Here is a 21,218-nt window from a genome sequence, read left to right as displayed (position 1 = left end):
AAGAAGTTATGATAAGTCATATGCATACTGTCAAATCAAGACAGACAGTATGCAAGTAGAATAAGGCATCACTAGATGGCAGAATTTCAATCCTGATGGCTTCAATCTGCAGTACCAAACACTGAAGCAAGGCACCAGGCACTATTTTAAGTGGTCCATGTCTACACATAGCTGTGAATCAGAACTAGACTGAGCTAGGTGGCAGATGCTGTGGAGCGGTGGGCAGTACTGCTGGTGGGACAGGAGAACAGAGATGAAGAACAATTAGCCAGAGGAACAGCTGGACCTAGAAGCTGCAACTCCAAGAGCAGCCCAATCTGTATGTCTCCTGTACACCTGGACAGGTAAACCTGTCTTACCTTTCTTACAGGACCGCTGCAAGAAATTGTTCTGATGTGTAAGAGCCCTAGCATTGCCTCAAAGCCTAAACCAATTTCACTCTGGAAACAAAACATGCCTTCTCCCCATTTTTACTGGGACCAGTGGGAGTTTTAAAGAGAACCTCAGCATAAACAAGACCAGGTGAGTATAATCATAGAATCAGTCAGGTTGGAAAAGACCTCCAAGATCATCTAGTCCAACCTTTAAACAATCATACAGGCCAAGTGTTTTATGCCTCTAAAAACTGAATTAAAAGAGCTGAAAACGCAGTGTGTGTTAGATTAGCCCATACAACTGCAGTGTTCTACACTTAAAGATAGATTTCCTTCTTCTGGAAGGAAGCTCCAGAAATACAGAAATATACAGAATATACAGAAATAATGTGCACTAGTTTAGTTTGAAAGCAATACAAAAACATGCTAAGGTTTGAACTGCAGGCTCTACAGTAAGAAGAGCTCACAATAAGCTATTTTGTTTTAATGACATTTTGATGCCCAGATACTCCTTAGGATACACATTGTCATGACTAAGATTCAGGAGAACACCACTGCACTAATAGTTACAAGATCTGCACATCTAAGGTTGTTACAAGTAGATCAGAAATTACCACTTGTCACAGACAACTATCCCCCAAAACAAATGCTATCACACAGTATGCTGACAGAGACTATAGCAGAAGCACTTTAAAAGAACAATCAAGGTTATAGTTTTAAACCATTTATTAGGGCTTAGGGTTGGTGTATTTCAACCCTCTTTACATTAATTAGTACACTCTGCCCCAGCAACCTTCAGAGGTTTTTTGGTTTTGTTTCCTTGTTTTTTAAGGAAGGAATTAAGTTTATTTCACTGTGCTGGTAGTTTTTCAATTCTATTAATTATTCTTAGTAAACTCTTAAACAAACGTATATGTTGCCTACGCTTGAAAGTTATGATTCTTCCCCAGAAATGGATCTCATTTGACAATGTCACTCAGAACTGACAATGTCAGTTTGGTAGGTTGTTTTGGTTTTGTTTTTCCTTTGAAAAATTATCACAGAGCAATGTTATTTTCTGAAGCGATGTTTTCACACTTTACAACCAGAAACAGATAAGCCACAAAGTTTTGTGGCTCATTAATGGATTTAGTATGGCTGAAAAAAGAATTGGATATTGCACTCTTTTACAGAACGTCTATAAAATGAACAGGACGGTTGTATTTAGACATTTGCATCTCATCAGTCTCTCCCTTGTTTTAAATAGATGACAACAGAGGTTGGTCTTCCTCTCCATTTGCATAAGGTTTTACTTCATTACAAGTACTGTATTAATAAAACACTTCGTGTAATCAATTTTTGTAATAAATTCAGACAACTTCTATTGATATTATGGCAATTCCCGTGTTTGGATCAATGAAAGCAGGCTTCTGCTTTTTATAGACTAGAGCTCACTATACGTGAAAATCTAAGAGCAGAAGGGGATTCTGTCATTTTACTAAACTTTCACTAAAATACTTAAATCCTGACTTAAAACACTTAAATTCTTATTTCAGGAACTTTTAGCTCACAAACTAACAACAAGAAGACTGCATTACTGAAGGGAAATGTAAGCACATGTTGGTAGAATATAAGACTGTTAACCCTGTAATTCATTCCAAATTTGTTGGCCAGCGTACTACAGTGCCTCAAGCATGCCTTAGAACAGAGAGATTAATAAAGAAAAACGATTATAACGACAAGTGTAACTTGTAGATAGATCAGCAACAACTTCCTAATTCAAAGTTTTGGATATTGAAAGAGTCAATCCAGATACTTTGGTTCAGAACACTTACGCGAAGTTTAAATCTAACAGCAGGGAGATTTCCATTTGTCACCAGTAGATTCTTACCTTGCATCAAGCTGTAATCGTGTCTTTACTAGCCAAATGGGATTGGTTGTTGTGATTGCAGTAAAACCTAATATTTAAAAAAGAAAAAGTTAGATGTGATAGTATCACAAAGGCAACTGCAGCTAAGTTTGAAACACACTCAGAAAGGTAAGATGCAAAAACTCGGACTATACTGATTTTTAGAAAGTACCCATTGTAGCATTTACTGACATTTTATGCACCCATACAGCTAATAATCATCTAGCTTTTTTAATTTCACATTAAGATTTTAAGTTTACTCTTAGCAAGAGATTCCCCATATATAAAATAAGCCCAATTATGTATACTTCTATCTATACAATCATACCAACCCTTTTTTTTGACAGCACAGATAAACAAAGCTAGCTAGACTAATATTAGCTAATCAATTTGGAAAATATTTCAGTATGAACAGGTTGCAGATACAGCTACAGCAATTTGACATAACAAACCATTGTGTCAGTTTAATTTTCTACCTGAAATACAATCCGAGTTTAAAAGCATGCAAACTGAATAAATACTACTTTTGGTGCAGTTAAAAGGCGTGTGTTACTGTCAGTTAAGAGACCTTTAATACTGAACTAGAAAGAGCAGTTAAATTTAACAGCTAATATTTTTTACTTAGTATTCAAAGCAGAGATTGTTGGTTGGCCCAGGAATACTTTTACAAGCGTATGAGTGTTTAAATTGTTAAAAGTAAATAGTATGACTTCTAACTATCCAGACAGACAGCAACTATTCAGGCTTGCATCAGGACTATGGGTTAAAGGTTTGATTTTCAGTCCTCTGAAGAAAAAGAAAAGGAAGAAGGAAACAAATTAAAAAAAAAAGGAAGAAAGAAAGAAAAGAAGTAAGAATCATTCTTACTTCTGCACAACCGTGGAGAGAAAAAGAGCAGAGTGAAAGGCAGCTCTGAAAAAAATCAAAATAAAAAAACATCTCGAGTCATAATACCACACGTGCACCATTAATGAGGTGACATGTCTGCAGGAGAGGAAAGGAAAAGGGAAGAGCTGGAACATGGCCAGGCAAAAGATGATAAATTTAGACACTTGCTATCTAAGTGACACACATCACTGGTATATCACTACAGAGACATGCTGCCCTCCTGCGAGGGAAGGGACGGGACTTGCAGGAAAGCAACGAGGACTTATCTCGTTCAGTGCATATCTGGTGCACAATACTTATACAACGAACAGGCTATTGATAAGCTTGTTTATGGAGATCATTAACAGCTTACATAAATATATATATTTAGCAGAACTGCTTGCGTACCAGTTACTTCTGTTTAATCATAATCTATGTTTACATTGCACACAAATGACTGCAATACTCTGAGAAATGCCAGGGGATCTTAACTGTTTTAAGGTTTGTTCTGCCCTCCCCACCCCCAAGTCTTAAATAGGTCATTAGGATTTTCAGTTACTTTCAGTTACGGTTCTCCAGACAAACTGAGGTTTAGCAGGTACTAGGATTTAGCTATACTTCTGTGCCAAAATAGCAAGAACACCTTAGGGATTTCAGTTTAATCTTTTGATTAAATAGATTTTTAAACTGACTCAAACCTTTTAACTAAAAAAACTTCCTGTGAACTCATTGGGTAGATCATAAAGGTTTGGGGTTGCTTTTTGATACACTACTTATTTTTTCTATGTCTAGGTAAATAAATAGCTCTTCATACAATGGAGTGAAATCCTAACAAGCCAAAAGTGTTTTTATACCTGCATTTCACATAGTCAAATTATTATGTAAAAAACTCAAAGCATCAGGGACCTACTCTGCCTTAACAAGGCACTGGATGTTTTTAAAACATATCTGCAAAAAAGGTTCTGCAATTCAACTAGCCTAAGCCCTTCTGACCTGTCTAACACTTTATGATATAGGAATTCCACTGAACTAAATTGAACTTGTGCACTTTATATTCTTCTATACTAGCACTAGCAAAGCTTTAATTTTCTTACCTTAAAATCAGAATCTTTCCACATCTACAGTGCATGAAAGGCACTAGAAATGAACATGATTGAAAAAAAGGCTTTGAAATAAGGTGGCAAAAAAATATCTCAGTTCCCCTACAAACACACGTATTCCAGAAAAGGCTTCTCTCAAAAAAGACAAGATTGGTTCTAAAGTGCCTCCTAGCTCTTAGAGAGGGTTTAATGAGTCAAACAAGATCAAAATGTTTTTGCTTCCTATTTATCTAGAGTTACATGCTCTGAAATTTTCTTACTGCTAGCCTGTACTCAGCAGCATTATCTGCTGGGCCCTTTCTCTTTCCTATTCAAGTCGGAGAACTGGTCTCTGAAGAGGCTAAATCCGTAATAGGAAACAGAGGTGAAATCAGAGGCATTGTCCAAGAGGCAACATTTGCCCACAGCAGCAGCCTGATACTTCTGAGAAGAGTATATTGGAAACTGCCAGCGAACAGTGGTTGGCACAGGTTGGCCTATTCTGTCCAAACTTCCTCTCCCTAGGTTGCTCTAAGCATTATTTAAGCATAGCACTCCTAACAGTAGGCTCAGACAGACACTTAGCAACAGGCATTCTTCCCCCCAGGGCTGCCATAAGCCTTAGTAGCACGACAGTTTGTATCAAAGCTTTCAAATCAAAGAGCCTTCAATAATTCAGGTTTCAAGATGAAACGACTACAGCTCAATCCTTATAGGTAATGTAGTAAATAGCCAGTGCAAGAAGAAAAATAAAGAGTTGAGTGATACTGTCCTCAAGGAAGAGGCTCCAAAACAAGAAATATCCGTAATTTGGGGATCTTTGATAAGATAAGCTTTTCTTTTTAAATACAGTAAGTCTACAGCAAAAGTACTAGTTAAAACAAAGGTGGAAGGCTTTCAACAACTATTAAGCTCTATCAATCGTTTCCTTTTTATTCCTCCTTTATTCTTTTTTTTTTTTGAAGTCTTAAAACTAAACTTCATAATGCTTTACAATGCTTATCAAAGTGTTGTATCCTCAAGAGATTAAGGTTCCAGATTAATTTTAAGATCAATCTGGCAATACAAGAAATTCCTGTATTGTCCACGTTTTAGTTTGTTCTATGAAATTATATCCAAACTTCAGACAGAAAATATCGCAATCTACTTTTTGAGCTATATGAGCTAATGACAGGTAAGATCCCAGGTATTCCTATTATGCATCATATTTCAGAAGTCAAGTTTTTTTTTGATCTGTAAGCCAATGTAATTGATAGACGCATGTGAATATGGAATGCTGAATTGGAAATCCGAAGTGGTAAAATAAAAACAAACCAAAAGAGAAAAGAGAAAGAGACAGAAAGGAGATTATATACATATTAAAAACAAAGAAAAAGAAAAAAAGAGGTATTTGAAATAACGTGACAACAAAGAATATCAGCTGCAGCATTTTAAAGGCAGCTCTGGGACACAAAAAAAAAAAAAAAATTGTTTAACTCAGCAAGGGACTTGGAATTAGCCAACAGAGCTAAGTAAAAGTAGCAGCCATCAGTGAAAGGTATTTTCCACCTTTCCCTGAACTGCATAGACAAAGTTAACTCTTAACAGAGTTCAGGAGACGTGATGTCTTTGCACAACGCACATAATGTGAACTCAAGATAATGAAAGTGAATTCCCCTTATTTTGTTTATTTAATAGATATTACAAACCCAATGTGTGGTTCTTACACTAGAGGCTGCAAGAGACGCCCAGTTCAGTACTCACGAGGTTTAAGTTAGTCCATATTTCTGCAGGAAGTGACCTGCGGATGGGGAGCATGAGATGACACGATCTCACTCTTTTCACGGGAGAAATGTACAGTAAATGCCTAAAATAGACACAGGCTTTTCTGTATCATAACAACAAGCAGTGACCTCATCAGACACATGTGTACAAATCGAATCCCATTGGAAGGATTTGTGAATTAGTTATTGTGAGATCTAACTTTTTTCAGGTAAAAGTTTAGGAAAAAAGCAAGAAAAATAATCAGAACAGGCCACAGATATTAAAATAGTTGTGTAAAATGCACTGAGTACTGAAATTTCTGCTCATTTGCAGCAGTTCAATTTTACATCTCCAAATACTTACCCATATATGAGATTTACAAGTGAGCCCTCCTCCTTTCCCACTCCCTCCCAAATATCTTTAAAAAAAAGTAAAGTCATCTTAGGACTGAAAAAAAATAGATGCCTTATGAAATCAAGCTTTCTAATGTCAATAATCAATGAATTAAATGTGCATTCTACTTGGTATTTAAGTAACTGTGTATATGCTAAAAGGCTACAAAAAGTATGTTACCTTTATAGGTAATAAAGTGGTCCCAAATTAAAAAAAAAGCTACACTTGGGTTGGTTTGACAGTAGAGTTCCAAAACCAGCAGCAATAGTATACTAGGCAAAGTAGTTTTGCAGTAGATTTGCATCTGCATTGTCCGAATGATACTATAAATCACTAAAAAGGCAATTCAGAAAGCCAAACAGGAAATCACCATCTCATTCAGTTCCCTACGTAAGTTTTTATTCTCTGTTGTGGTAAGAGAGGTTGAGTAGGTACAATGAGAAGGCAGAGTTTGTAGTGAATCTGAGAATTTAGCCTAAGTTTGGAATGTACAGAGAAACCATCTTCACACAAGCAAACACTCATTCTTGTAGTATGCTTTGAATCTATTCACTGTGCAAGCGTGCAAGAATCATGTGATAAACCAGGTGGTAAGCAAAAAGGATTGCTGAGTATTCCTTCATGGGGATATACAGGTATTTTAGGAATTATGGTGATGTGAATTATATGCTGGAAGCTAGCACACAGCAAAAGGAACACAATTTCTAATTGCATAAGGCATCAGTTTATTAATATGTAGCATAATTCGTCCTCCTTCGGATAAAACAAACTTACTAAAGAAGTGTTAATAAAACTAAAAATGTATGTTTTATCTTGAGAAGGAAGAATCAGGCCTAAAAACCAAAAAGGCTTAAAATACCGTACCTCAGCTTCTTGCACCCAAAAATGCCATGTGCATAAATAAATCCTTATCTAATATAGCATCAGTCTAGCCTGGGATACTTATGTATTAACCTATGATACACGTAAACAGTATTTAAAGTTGTCTGAAGTTCACTATTTAGAGTACTTTCATAAATTCATGAGATAAAGCCACGGATAACTTAGTGCTTTTTTTTTTTTTTAATTACATTTTTGCATCACTATTTTGCAACCTACACAAAAAACTTCATAAATGCAAACATCATCTCATGCTCATTAGGTATCAGAAGCCTTTATGTGAGAGGAAGGTCTATCCAAACAACAACAAAAAAATCCCTTATTTAACACTCAGGTACTCAATTCCTTACTGAAACCCATGGCAGCTGCAAAAGAAAAAACCAATACTGATTATTTTTGCTAGTTGTTGCAAGTTTATGCACCTTGCCAATTTTGAAATCTTGATATCCAAAACATGTTATGGTGATCTTGTGTTAACCTGTTTAAGTCAACCAATTAAGAATTCCCATTTCATCTTGCCCCTGTTCTTTTGCCATTTCCTTGAGATGTTTTGCATCACAGAGCAATACAAACCTTGCAGGTAAAACTTAATGGCTGCTTTAAGTGCATTTTCTGAAATATATTAGAATTGCAAAAATATGGTTAGCATCTTCCCAAGAAAGCACTGTTAACTACAGTCCATGTATATCAGAATACTGCCAGTGCTGAATATCAAGAAATTGTTTGTCAAGGAACCTTCTTCTACAGGTCTTCCAGAGAATGCCTGGAATATACAGTGCCAAGCTGGTCACAAAAAAGCAAACAAAAAAAAAAAATCCATGACCCGTAATGTGAAACTACACTGTGCCCTCAGTTTCATCAGCTACATGGTTTAGCAATACAACTGCAGAACTAGGTAAGTGTGAGAAAAGTAACAGTCACAGAAGCATTCAATATGAAAGCTGGTATAGAAATGTAAAAAAGGCAAACAGCAGTTAAGGGAAAATAGATTTACCCCAGTCTCCAGAAGTTGTGAGCGCAATTGTGTAATACCAACCTTTTGAAAGGGAAGCAAGTCACTAAGCAGATACAGAACTCCTGGACAAGCTACAGTCTGCATCTGCAAGTGCTTGGGAAAAGCCACTATGTCATATCTCCATAAAAGTTATTTTTATGATGGAATCAGGACAGTAACTTAAAAAATAAGGAACACTCTGAAACTTCATTTGTCTGCAGCAACGCACAAGTTATACGATTCGTCTTCAACTGAGGATACACTTAATTTTTTTCCCTATTGCCCATACATTCCCCCTCCCCCCCAAATTTCATTTTTATGTTTTCTCCTATTGACAAACATCTGAAGACAAAAAAAATGAATTATATAATTAGGGTTTCTGAAGAGATTAGCTGATTAGGATGAACTTTCCATGAAACCCCTTCCAGCTCATTCCCTGTGCTGCTCACCTACAAACAGAACACACACTGACAGGTGATAAAAATACTGTTTCTTTGAGCACCCTAATTTGCCCATTTAAGATAAAATAGCTGTCCTTATGCCTGTAAGTCGGAAGGTTAAATACAGCCATCACATTTCTCATGTGACGGAGATAAACATTAGTGTGTTATTTAACTAAAAAGCTAATGTCACTTAAATTTACTATGCTGTATAACAATTTCTTTGGACCAGATTATTAGCAAGTATTCAACAGAAAAGTTACCCTACTCATCTTTCTGACATCACCTTTGACAGTCCATTCTAAATTGATTGCAAAATTTGATATGAATTATAATGTTCAAGAGGCTATCATAATGTCAGAATTCATCTGTGAAACATCTATGGCCTATACCGAAAAAATTAGAACTTTAAAAGACTTGTTTCTATGTAGGAAAGACAGGCAACAAATTGCTGGCAGCTCGTTTTGGTTTTCCCAGGACAAGTCCTTTATCAGAAACCAGCTCAGTTGCCTTTAACTCCCCTTGTTAACAATCCCAAAGCACAGAACACACAAATCAAGCAACAAACAGTGGCAATTGCTGAAATATAACGAAGTTACGCTGCAGATTAAAGTAGGAATTCATTTCCAGACTTGAAAATATATGAATATGATGGAAATCTGCTCTTCTATGGCACTTGAGTGGTTGAGCAAACTTCATGTAGACCAGTGTGAGCAAAGGATTGGGGGGGGGGGGGGGGGGGGGAGGAGGGGGCTGTTACACAGTTACACAAATATCTGCAGGTATATCTCAGAAAGGCAAAAACAAGTCAGACGTACAAAGCTGTAACAGAAAAAGTGAGGGTAAAAAAATAGATACAAAACTATTTAGCCAGAGTTCAGTGCACACTGTGTTGTTTATAGCTTGCAGAGCAGATAGTTACTGTGTTTAAAGCACTCCTTTTTCATTTCACAAATTTAGAATTGAGGAAGCAGGCATGCAAGTTTTCCTGGAAAATGCTATTCACACACAGTTACAGACTTTAATTAACACCAAGTGCAAAGTTTCATGCACACAGTCTCCAGGTGGCTTGTTTAACCAGAGGCCAAAAAAGGTAACCATTGCAGAAAGAAGTCATTCAACCACTGAACACTTTGTTTTATTTTTTCCACATTTACTGCCACCTCTCATTTGTCAGCAGGATTTAGAATGAAGAAGCTAAAAAGCTACAGATCCTTACCTGCCACACCAGCTGAAATCATGTGTACCTGGGTAGAATCTGGATTGAAAATATTGTTCAACTTTTCCTTGCAGTTTGAGTAAGCAGCAAAATATATCGCTCTAAAATTAGAACAAGATCTGAGTTATGCTATGTTTTATGCGTTGATGCCCTTACTAGCAGTGCCACTAACTTCATGAACTCAAGATTATCTTCTTTCAAGCCTTATTCCTTAAGTAAAAAAAAACACTCAAGGTATAATTCCTGCAAAGCATTGGGACTGTTTTAGAAATGAAGAAAATGAGCACACTTTACAGTGTTATTTCTTACACAACAGCTCCAGTTAACACTCAGCGAGGGGAAGAATATATAATTATAAATACAGCAACAGTTTCTGTGACACTAGGAAGTTTAGCCCAGAAAGCAAAACACTGTTAACTGAGAACTCAAGTTACATTGTTTGGTATTTCTTTAACAGACTTTGTTCTAACAGCATAAACTCCTTTCAACAACATTACAATGTGAGGAGAAATAGAAAATACATAGGACTTGTTTATTTTTAAAAAAAATTAAATATTTATAACTACATTTATATTTTAAAAGCTTCAGCAACTGTGAAGATGGGAACCACATTTTCTTTCTATAGTTCTGTATTTTGAATGGGCACTTTGTACGTTTTTTTCCCCCCTGAATACACTACATAAAAAATATTTCTAAACTTGTACTACATTCAAGTTTGTAATCTGGTATCAAGACAAAGCTAGGCAAAAAAGTTAGCATGTCAATGCAATATTATGAAGATACTTGTTTTCATTCATTAGAGCCATAACATTGATTTTAAGTACACCAAAAAATTACATTTTGAATTTGTAACTCTTTTTTTCAACAACTTAGACACCTCTCTACAAAAGGAAAAAAAAATCCAAGTTTTCATGAACAGACCATTAACCTCATTAGCTGTACAAACATGTTTTCCTTTATTATAAAAAATGATAAAGTGTTTGCTCAATGGCTGTAATTTCTAAAATGGAATCTGAACCCAGTTAAGTATACTGGATGTGTTACGAAACGTGCTTCTCTACAGCTTATTTAAACAAACACCTGCTGTTAAATCCACTTAGCTAGTACCAAATTGAAATGAAGTACAGGATGAAAACAGTGTGCCAGAGGGCAAGGGAGATGTGCTTATTTATAAGGCATTACAGCAAGTAGACATTTTTAGTATGAACCCTGGAAAAAAACTAACTATTTTATGTGAGGGAAGATGGGAAAGGAAACTAAACAAAATTTACTGAAAAGAAATTTACTGAAAAGTCTGTTTGATTGATGGGTTGTTGTCGGTTTGTTTTTTTCTGCAATTGAGGATTTTTTCATTGAGGGTAATCACTTACAAAATGGAATTCAGTGGTGCATAAGAATGATCATGAGTTAAGAATGATTGTTGCAATGCATCTTTTAAGTCTCTTGACAAAGGAAAAAGAAAAGTTAGCATGTTTAGGGAAAAAAACAAAAACAAGTGCTAAGTTCCAAGAACTTACTTTCCCTGAATGATGATGCAGAGATCAATGGGCCTTTATGGGTTGAAAAATTACATGTAAAAATTGCTTTTTTTGTGCACAAGGATAAAGTGAGAGCTGGCAGAACAAGACAGTGGTCCACACATGGTGTGCATCTGCATGATTTTAGTGCAGGGTGAATAAAGCTGCAGGTACTAAAGATATAAACTGCAATCATGCATTGCTTTATTATAGGAGGAGAACACAGAACATAACTGAAGAGATTAAAGGGACAGGAAGACAACTTCCTAGCAATGGCAACAGCTGGAATCAGAAAAAGCATCCATAATGAACATTTAGAATCAGACTGGACTACCAAGCAGAAGTGCACTCTTCAGTTTAGGAACTATCTGGATTAGAAAGTGTGAAAATAATTCCTTACCTATGACCTATGTTTTTTGTTGGTGGTTCCTGGTTTTGAAATACGAGTAGTATTGCATTTGGCAAAGTCTTCAAATGCTAATTTCCCAACAGCAGATTAAGAGAACATGACCCTAGATCTTCCTTACACATTTCCTTTTTGATGGGATTATATTCAGAATGATGACATATTATATGCTGATATCCCACGGGTGTCAAGAACACAGCTACTAGAATTACTTCAGATTCTCCACATGTCAATGCTAAGTTAATGATCAGAAAATACCTCAAGTGTTCCTAATATTTCAAAAAAAATCTGCTAAAATAAAAGTACTCCAATTGCTGAATTATTCTTTTCTCTTCATACAGGGGACCTACACAGCAACACCTTATCTGTCAGATTCAAGTAGAAGACAGAGTAATGCTGAATAGAAAACATAGTTGAATAATATTTTCCAGAAGCATCCAAGAACCTTGAACCACTATCGTTAAAATATTCCCCAACTGGGCGTGGAAGAAAAAGGAATAATATCTTCAGACCAAAAAATAAAGGGAAGCAGTGTACTAAGTCAAGGGAGGAATAAAACCATTGTGAATATATATATTCCTGCTGCAAAAAGACATTTCCCTTAAAAACAGAAGGGAAAGGAACAAAAATAGGCCAAAAGATAGCTAGCCTCATCAGGACTAAGTAGTTATACTTAGTTTTACACATCTTTGCCTCCATACTCTTCCTTAGGTATTCTATTTTTGGAATGAACTTCAGCTAATACTTGTACGCAAGGATCAATTCAAACTTGGACATAACTGAGGTCTGAATAAACCTCACTCTGCTAACAGCAGCAGTGGAGTAGCTAGAGCATTTAGGCTGAGGCAGAGCAACTGACAGCCACAATACCACCACCAATTGGACCAGATTTACATTCTGGTTTGCTGCATTCTCTGACACTGCCCTACTACTTTTTGGAGTCCAGCCCACTGCTGGATCAGCTTCATCTGTGACAGCTGTGTCTCATCCTACCCATTCTCGCTCTTTTTCGAAACAGGCTTCCCACTGCCATAGGCCTGTGGTCTGTGCTTCACCAGAATTCAGGAGGGGAGAAAGACCTGGTGTTTTGAAGCTGGTCACACAACTGCTTCCTGAAGATGATGGATTAACTGAAGGCTAAATCTACCTGTAAACAGAGGTTTGTACCTTATGCACATGTGCAACTCCTTAAATATTTTCCTTCTTAACTGGAAGAAGCTCAATAACAAATAGCATTCAGAAAGAGGCGTTAGTAAATGGTCAGGTAGCTGGTGCAGGGATGTGGGACTAGAGCTGTGCAGCACGAGTGACTCATTATTTCAGACAAACTAACCCAGAAACAATTTTTTTCTATTTACTGGATATTTACTATTAAGTATTTACACTACAGATGCAATAACACACTTGAAATAAACCCTAAATCCCTTGAAAAATATACAGCAACCAAAATTTCACTGAAATTATTTTACTTACTGAACATCTGTTTGTATTTACCTGGAAGGAGCAACGCCTACCAAATTAGGACCCAGCCCTCTAAACAGAGAACGAGGACCTTCTTTTTGCAAGATCATCCTAGAAAACAAAAGTGACATACATTAATATTGACATCAAAATTAAGGAATGTACTAACAACCATTACGAAATCATTTTAAGCTCTAATCTTTGTGCATACATTCATTAATAACTTTGACAATGCAGCGTTGACCACAAAAGATACATGATTTAAATCAGCACGTTTCAAAACGTGCTGTGTCATTCACATGATTTTGAAAGATTTACCTTTGCACTGCAAGATTCAAACTACAATACACGTGACCTCTAGTGGTATGTGAACTGCTTCAGTGTCGAGGAGCCTTCTACAGCCCCCTACCCCTTGCCCTGCCCTCCCTTTTCCCCCACAGGGCTTCCTCTTACACTGGGCACTGCTTCACAAAGCTATAGGCATCCGTGTCAGTTGCAACACCACAATGCAGCTCCTTCTATGCAAGAAGTGCTCAAACAATGTCTTTGAGATCTTTTTTCTAGTGATTAGGAAAAAAATTGGTGGTAATCAGGGTATATAAGATACTCTACGAAGTGTTCCACTAGAAACCATTCTTAGCTTTACTCTTTCTGTAAGTTAGAGTGATTATTTTGACTTAGATGTCTGCTTAAATACAAGCAAATGGAACCCCCCCCAACGTGAGAAGTGGCCCTCCCTTGAGGCTATGAGGTATTCCCTCCTCCATTGATCCATCCATCCGCAACCGCTTATCAGTTCTGAACCACTGCCTGCGTGCTCCTGGCCAAGCACTGCTGCTGGCCATGCAACAAGTGGGTTTTCTTTAACTCATTCCTGAAAAGACAATCCCCACCTCCGCGTGTAAGGTAACTCGCTGCAACAAAGTTTGAGCCTAACTGAGAAAGAAGTGTAGCCCATGCAAAAAGTCACGGTACTGCCCTGATCTCAGGGAACGACGTCCACTCTGAGCACGGCTCTGGAAAGGCTGCTCAGGTGGCAGGGGGTGCGCGACCTCCCATCTTTGTGGGACTTACAGAGAAACAGAGGGGTAACAAGTAGTCAATTGAGACATCAAGTGAGGCGTTACTAGTATATCAGTGTTTGGAATACCTTTCCCACAAAACTACGGTTTTTAAAAAGAGATCGGTTGAACACCATTATGCAACAAGTTATCTTGGTACATTAAGAGGATACCCATTAATATGCATTTTCAGTGAAGCCAATCTGTCCAACAAACTAGATGCTAATCAGATACAGTATTCTAAAAAGTACAGCAGGATATGGGAGACTGAAGGAGGAGAAACAAGGACTATCTGCATCCCTATCACTGCAAACTGCTCTAGCAATTGAGTTAGGCCCAGATTTTAAGTTATGAATTAACTACTTCACTGGATGTTGCAACACAAAACTCAGTGCTTATTTATTTAGAAACACTGGCCAATACACACAAATATTTCTTCTTCAAAGAGACATGCAGGTTAATGACAAGTCAATTACTCAATAAAGCAAACTACCATTGTATAAATGGCCATTTTGTTTGCAATTTACTATCAGAACAAACAGATGAAAGTCATCCATAGCACTGAAAGAGATTCCAAATCTATTCTGATTTCCAGCAGCTGAAATTGTCTATTTTATCACAGTTTTGCTGTCAAATCAAAACAAAAGTTTACGAAGCTTGTTCTCAGTAATCAAAAATGAAGTAGTGGTTGTGAACTGTTGCATCAGTGTGAAATAGTCACCATGACTGTTTAGGCAAATCAGCATATAACGTGTCCAGCAATGCCATAGCTTCATATCCATAACAATTAATATGAATCCACTGAGTGAGTAAAGTTGCTTCACAGCAGTAATTGGAGTATTCAAAAACACTTTGGAAATCCTCATTACTTAGACAAGTGTGTTATCCTAAAAGCAATTCTAACACTTTTGGAAAGAACTGTTTGAGATAATCTTAGCATATTCCATAAAGCTCAGCATGCTCAGAGCATCAGATCATAGCAAAGCTGTACCCAATTAACATGTGATCTGTGCCCACATAAAGCACTACTACTTTAACATCACCTAACACCACAATACGAAGTGTTGCAAATATGTGTATGTATGCACAAATATGAATGCATACAAAGCAGCAGGAGCCTCAGTGTCTCAGAGAAATTTATGAGTAAAGTCTCTTTTTTGTTTCCTCTGGATCTACAGTGTCCCACGACTTGCTGGAGTAACTAAGAATTCAAGAGAAGTCACAGCAGAATTTCCCTTAACAGCAGGCAGGAAGGACTGTAATGGTTGTGGTTATCGATGCTCTTCTGCATTCCCAGACATCAGCTGCAGGAGTTAAATTCTACTCTGAAAATAAGACACAAACTTGTTGCATTAAAGATCAGATCCCAGAGCCTGCACTGTTTAGTGAAATCAGAGAATGCAAATCCACAGTTGGGAGAGCAGCACAAATGTTCCATATGGCCTCAACTGACCTGCCACTGTTATGTGGGGAAGTCCGCATTGCAAGGTCAGTCAGATTTCCATTATCAAGACCTCTGGTTTAAACTCAGTCGAGGTTAGATATAAGAGGCATCACCAACATGATATGCCCAACAGATATTTAGGAATAAGGGAATTCGCTTCTGTTGCCAGAGAATGTAGTCACCTGCACTAGCTCTTCTCAGTTTGTTTCCTGGCACAGATGTCTTTTAAGTCACCTCTGTTGACACTAAGGATGCAGAAGTGACTCCACAACAGTTAGCTAACTGAAATTCTGACAGCGTTTGCCTAATTCAACTCACTTTTAGACAGAGTACTTTAAGCTCACTCATGAGTCTTGGAACACTGCACTGAATTTGGTGTGAGAAAAGACAACCAAACCCAAATCTACAAATCAGAAAATATCAAATATCGATAAAGGCATAAGTGAAGGAAGTCCAGATTGAGTTCCCCACTAAATCCACTGAGATCCCTAGTATCTTAAAGCAGCAGAGGCCTAAAATAATTATGTTCTGCACCTACATATTTTTATGGACACAGCACATTGCCATGTCATCTGGGATTTTTTTTCGTATTTGTTGTATTCAGAGAACTTGAAACCTACAGAAGTTACTCGCATTTCAGTAATTTGATACTTACAAGGAAGAAAACACATCTAAGCAAAGAACAAAAGGAGCAGCAGATACATATTCTGATACCAAGGATCAAGAATTAACATGTGTAAGTAGCAATTTTTTTTAAAAAAAAAAAAAAAAGCAAGCCCTAGAAATGAAGTTCATCATGAACTACCTCTACCTCAGTCTGAATTTGTTTCCTGCAAAGACGGATAGAAAACCAACCTATTTTAGGCTTTTTAGGGCTTCTATCAGAGGAGCATATGAAAAACATCTGACCAACCTGCAATTTATTTGGACACATTTCTAAATAGAAGGCAAAAAATCCAGAACATTCAGGAAAGAAGCTGAATTGCTCAACTTCCACCATGAGAAAGTTAGTAAGGCAAAAGCCAGTGTTTTGGATGGAGCTCTCCTTCCTTGTCACAATCTGAACCCTACCCACTCACATACTTGTTCCCAACATGTTCACCCATCAGACACTTACCTGCAAAAAAAACAACCAAACAAAAAACTCTCAATCAAAACTTCCAGACTAAGAAAAACCTTCTGTCCAACATGCTATTTGGGTACAAGCTCCATTTAAATAAATGCTACACTCTTAACGTGATAAACCCTTAAATCCTACACTGCAACTGCCAGAAGGGGTTGCCTACAAACTACTTCTCACTGATTAATTATAGATAACAGTAGCTTTTTACACTTGTCTGAGTCTTACCTAAGTCTGCCTAATGCAACAAGCAGCAGCACATCCTTTCTGGAAGAAAATTTTCCTCCTATACCCAAATGCTGAAGCTACCTTCCCCTCACTGGCAAGATGGAGTCCCCCAGAGTGAAGGGAATCTTGCCCCTGCTCTGCAGACATTAAGAAAAATGTCTTCATCGTGAGAGTGGTCAAACACTGGAAAAGGCTTCCTAGCAAGGGGGTTAATGGCCCATGCCTGTCAGTGTTCACAAGGCATTTAGATAACGCCCTCAATAATATGCTTTAACTTTTGGTTAGCCCTGAAGTGGTCGGGGAGTTGGACCCGATGATTTTGTAGGTCTCTTCCGAATGAACTATTCTAATTTTAAGCAGTACATTGCTCCCAGTGAGTTTTGAGGATATAGGTTGGGTCCGTGAGTCCTACAGGGTATGTATGTTCTGGCTAATTCAAGGTGCAAACTGACACATGAAAGATATTTGGAAAAATAGAATGTGAAACAGTTAAACAGCAAAATATGCAGTCATCTCATAGTAACATCATAATAGACATTAGAGTCTGAATCTTTTACATGAATTTGTCCATCACCCCTCCCCAAAAGCCCAACCAAAAACCTACTCCCATGCACACTCACTTCAAACAATGGAGAGGTCCAGGAGAAACTCTAGTTACTCGATTGACACTGGGACCATTCACAGTGTTGAGATGGACTTCGGAGATGTATAGAGTCACAGAGGAGGATTGCAACCGTGTTTTCACAACTTCCAGTGGACATGTCAGAATTGCACCAACTGTACCCCCACATCTGCAAAGAGAAAGAGGATCATCGCATTCTAAACTGAAAAAAAAAAAAGAATACAATAATATATAATTAATGTTATACTGAACACAGTTGAATTGCAAAATGTGAAGAAATAACTGGAATGTGCGTGATAACTGTGGTTACTTGCCCTTGAAAGCAAGCACACTTAAGTCAGTTTGTTAATCCTTTAATGCGTAGTGAAAATTTGAACAGACAAAAAGAGTTTCTAAAGTAGTGAAGGTGCACAGTCTTCATCACATGCTGTTCAAATCACTTCGGGAAACTAGCTCAGCATCTCAAATGTTTAACTTCCTGTGGTAAATTTTAACTTTTTTGAATGTTCAGCATGCTCCTGACCACAACAGAGGTGCCAAAAATCCTTAAGGGCAGAACAGATTTATGCACCACACACACAAGGCTACCTGCATCAGTCTTTGGAAAGCTGCTAAAAACTGTAATGTGGCAATTTTATACAACTGAAATTAACAAACTCCCTTTGTATTTTTGGACGTGGTGCCACGACAGCAATGATTCTGAGCGCTTCCTGAGTCCTGCCCCGTACAGCAAGGCACACTAGGTTCCAAGAACAGCACACTGTAGAGCTGAATCTGGGAAGACAGAAGTCTGCCGCTCATTTCTGTAAGAAAGCCAAGGGAAGCTGTGCGTGCCTTACACTAACAGTGGCGTCATTCCCATTCTGCTCGAGCAGAATACAGCGAGGAACACGCTGCCTTTTAGCAGCTTTCTTCAGAGGGCTTCTCTGGTGCTTGTTCATAGGCTAATTAATAATTACCTACACTCCTGTTTAATTATGACCACATCAGCCTCTAAGGGAAAAAAAATCAAATCCACAAATTTTGATTCCAAAGATAACCCCAAATTCTTGGTCTTCACTGTTACAAAAAGAAATGCTTCCCTTGAACCTTTTCCCATACCAGTGTTCTCTCGACTTGGCCAAATACGCGTCTTAAAATTATGACCAAGACACGGTACGCACACATTGGTTTTCTGTTTAGTTTTTTAAACAGATTTAAATTAGGGTGATCATTTATGTTACAGCTCAGTCTGAAATCCACTAACAATCACAGAAATATCGTTTGCACTAAACTCAAAGGCCTGAGTATTCACTCCTCTGAAGCAGTAACAAGAGCTGGTGTTTGACCCTGAGAAGCACTGAGAATAAGATAACTATCAGCTAGTTTGTTGAAACAAACTTTTAAATGCTGCAAGATTTGTTCAACAGTATTTTTTAAACAACGTCTTCCTAAATGCAAAGGAGAGTTCAGTACAAATTAGCAGTAATAGCTGGGACTCAAGAACTCCTGCAAGCTTTCATGGAAAAGGAACTTTCAGAGTCTGTCAAGTACAGCTCTTTTCTGCTGCAAACAACACCAGAAATGGCAGTTGCTAGTACAGCATTACATCCTAAAAGGCTAATGTTTGTATGAATTGAACTGATAGTACCAAACAGCTGCAAAGAACTATGTTTGATGATGTTCCCTTAACGCTCTGTTTGAATTAGCAACCTAGAGAGAGCCTACTACTAGAGCACGAAGGCATCTTGTCCCACCCCTAACTCCAACATTAGACTGAAGTTTGCCCTCTTTCAAGGTCTGAGGAAAGAAATTAAGTTTGTGAGTCTGAAAAAGTGCATTCTCACAGGAGGATGGAAGTCAGGTCCTGGCATGCCGCACACATGCAGTAACAGACTGACACAGCTTTTAGAGTAGTATCTTTAAAGCATCTCTGAACGAGCATTTCACTTGCCTGCTCTCCTAATGTTAAGCTACAAATATATTTTTAAAATAGGAGTTGTAGGAATACTCCGACTAGGTGAGCAACATATATTTTAGCCAGTGTTTCAAGCAGTAGAAACCTCTAACACATTAGGGTTGATAACATGCAATACCGTATGAGAGCCACCGGTAGGCCAGCCCTCGATACAGCTTGGCAGAGCTTTTACAGTCTGAAGCGTGTCTTCAAGACAGAGCAAGTTACTGCGCTTCCTGCGATTCCATAGCAGCCAGTGCTGCTTGGTAATTGTGTGTGCAGGCAATGCAGGCAGCTGGCTTCAGGGTTTATTTCCTTTCTTGCAACCCCTCTGTTTCTGATCCCCCAGAGCCTGCTGCCAGTAAGATCTTTCCACATTTGATTTCGGGCAGGTTACGTGAGGACTTGTTTTCAAGCAACAGCAAGCGAAAGCACGTGGTAGGGTTTATATTTGCGTGATGATAAATACTACGGAAGGGGAAAGAAATGAGCAGGAGAAAACTCGGCTCCCATTCAGCAACAGGGCCTGGAATTTGGAGCCTTTAATGCCTCTGGCTCCAGCTACTCCGCACTGGAAAATTTTTCCGAAGTTGAAGATTAACACTGAGCTGGAGCTTGCAACCTGCACGCTCCCCTGCACCACACCCAACCCACCCCGAGGGCCGGCTGACTGCAGCAGTGCTTGTCAGGCACTCACTGCAGCTGGGTTACAAGCAGGCCCCTGGCAATGGATTAAGAGACTGGCAGGGAAGAGGGCAGACATGCAGCTACTCCATGCTTGCTCTTCTCAAGTCTGCCTTCCAAAGAACTGCTCCGTGACAAGGAGCCATTTACACCCAGGGAAGAGGAGCAGCCGACCACTTGCCTCCTTTGGAGAGCTGGGCGCCCGCTGCCTGTCCCGCTTTCTGCCGTTCACATCATGATTTCCGATGATCAGCACTCTGGGCACTGTTTCTTACTGAGGGGTTGGTTTTCCTTCTTTAAACAATATAAAATGTCTCAGCTGAATTTGTCAGTAGTGGTAGTCTGGATTAAAATTCTCCTCCCTAACCATTTTCAAGATCTCAAATTGCAACTTACAAATGAAGAAAGCAGAGAAGTTCTACGAAGAACTGCATGGATCTGTATCACTCACAACATGTCTTTGCAAAGCCCCAAATCTCCACTGCTGTCAAAATGCAATACCTCACTTCCCCAGCCCTCAAAAACCCTCATGCAATAGAGACAGCACCTGAAGTCTAAGAAGTGAAAGAAACCTCCCCAGATGTTGAGGAACCAGGCCTTGCTTAGTAGTACGAAGATCCAAGTTAGAACTGAACCACTAAGTGCAAGGACAATCCAGGAACCGCACCGATTTATATAGCTCACTTGAATTTTAAGGCAAATACTGCAAGGCTTGGCAAAATAATCTGTTCATGAGAAACCTCAGTGAGCAGTTTGTAGATAAACAAAGAGAGACAACTCAGTAACTATGTGACCCATAAAAATAAGCAACTGTTGAGGAACATGCCAGGTGTTCTGCAACCAGCAGTATTTTACTTAAAAAT

The 21,218-nt window shown here is 38.3% G+C and overlaps 1 protein-coding gene across 2 annotated transcripts in view; it reads right to left on the bottom strand.

Moving 5' to 3' along the window:
• SLC25A36 (solute carrier family 25 member 36) overlaps positions 1–21,218 on the bottom strand; it is a 33,136-nt gene that overhangs the window by 6,428 nt on the left and 5,490 nt on the right. Inside the window, exons 2-6 of one of the 2 annotated variants that reach the window (XM_050712505.1) lie at positions 17,734–17,904; positions 13,294–13,371; positions 9,877–9,977; positions 7,797–7,835; positions 2,245–2,311 (exon numbers count right to left, since the gene is read on the bottom strand). In XM_050712505.1, the coding sequence (XP_050568462.1) occupies positions 2,245–2,311; positions 7,797–7,835; positions 9,877–9,977; positions 13,294–13,371; positions 17,734–17,904 (456 nt within the window). The remainder of the gene's footprint in view (positions 1–2,244; positions 2,312–7,796; positions 7,836–9,876; positions 9,978–13,293; positions 13,372–17,733; positions 17,905–21,218) is intronic. The other variant, XM_035544607.2, reaches the window with a different exon arrangement.

This window comes from Cygnus atratus, chromosome 9, assembly GCF_013377495.2.
Source record: "Cygnus atratus isolate AKBS03 ecotype Queensland, Australia chromosome 9, CAtr_DNAZoo_HiC_assembly, whole genome shotgun sequence".
Lineage (NCBI taxonomy): Eukaryota > Metazoa > Chordata > Aves > Anseriformes > Anatidae > Cygnus > Cygnus atratus.
The sequence above is the reverse complement of the archived record's forward strand: the minus strand, read 5'-3'. Positions and strand labels throughout refer to the sequence as shown.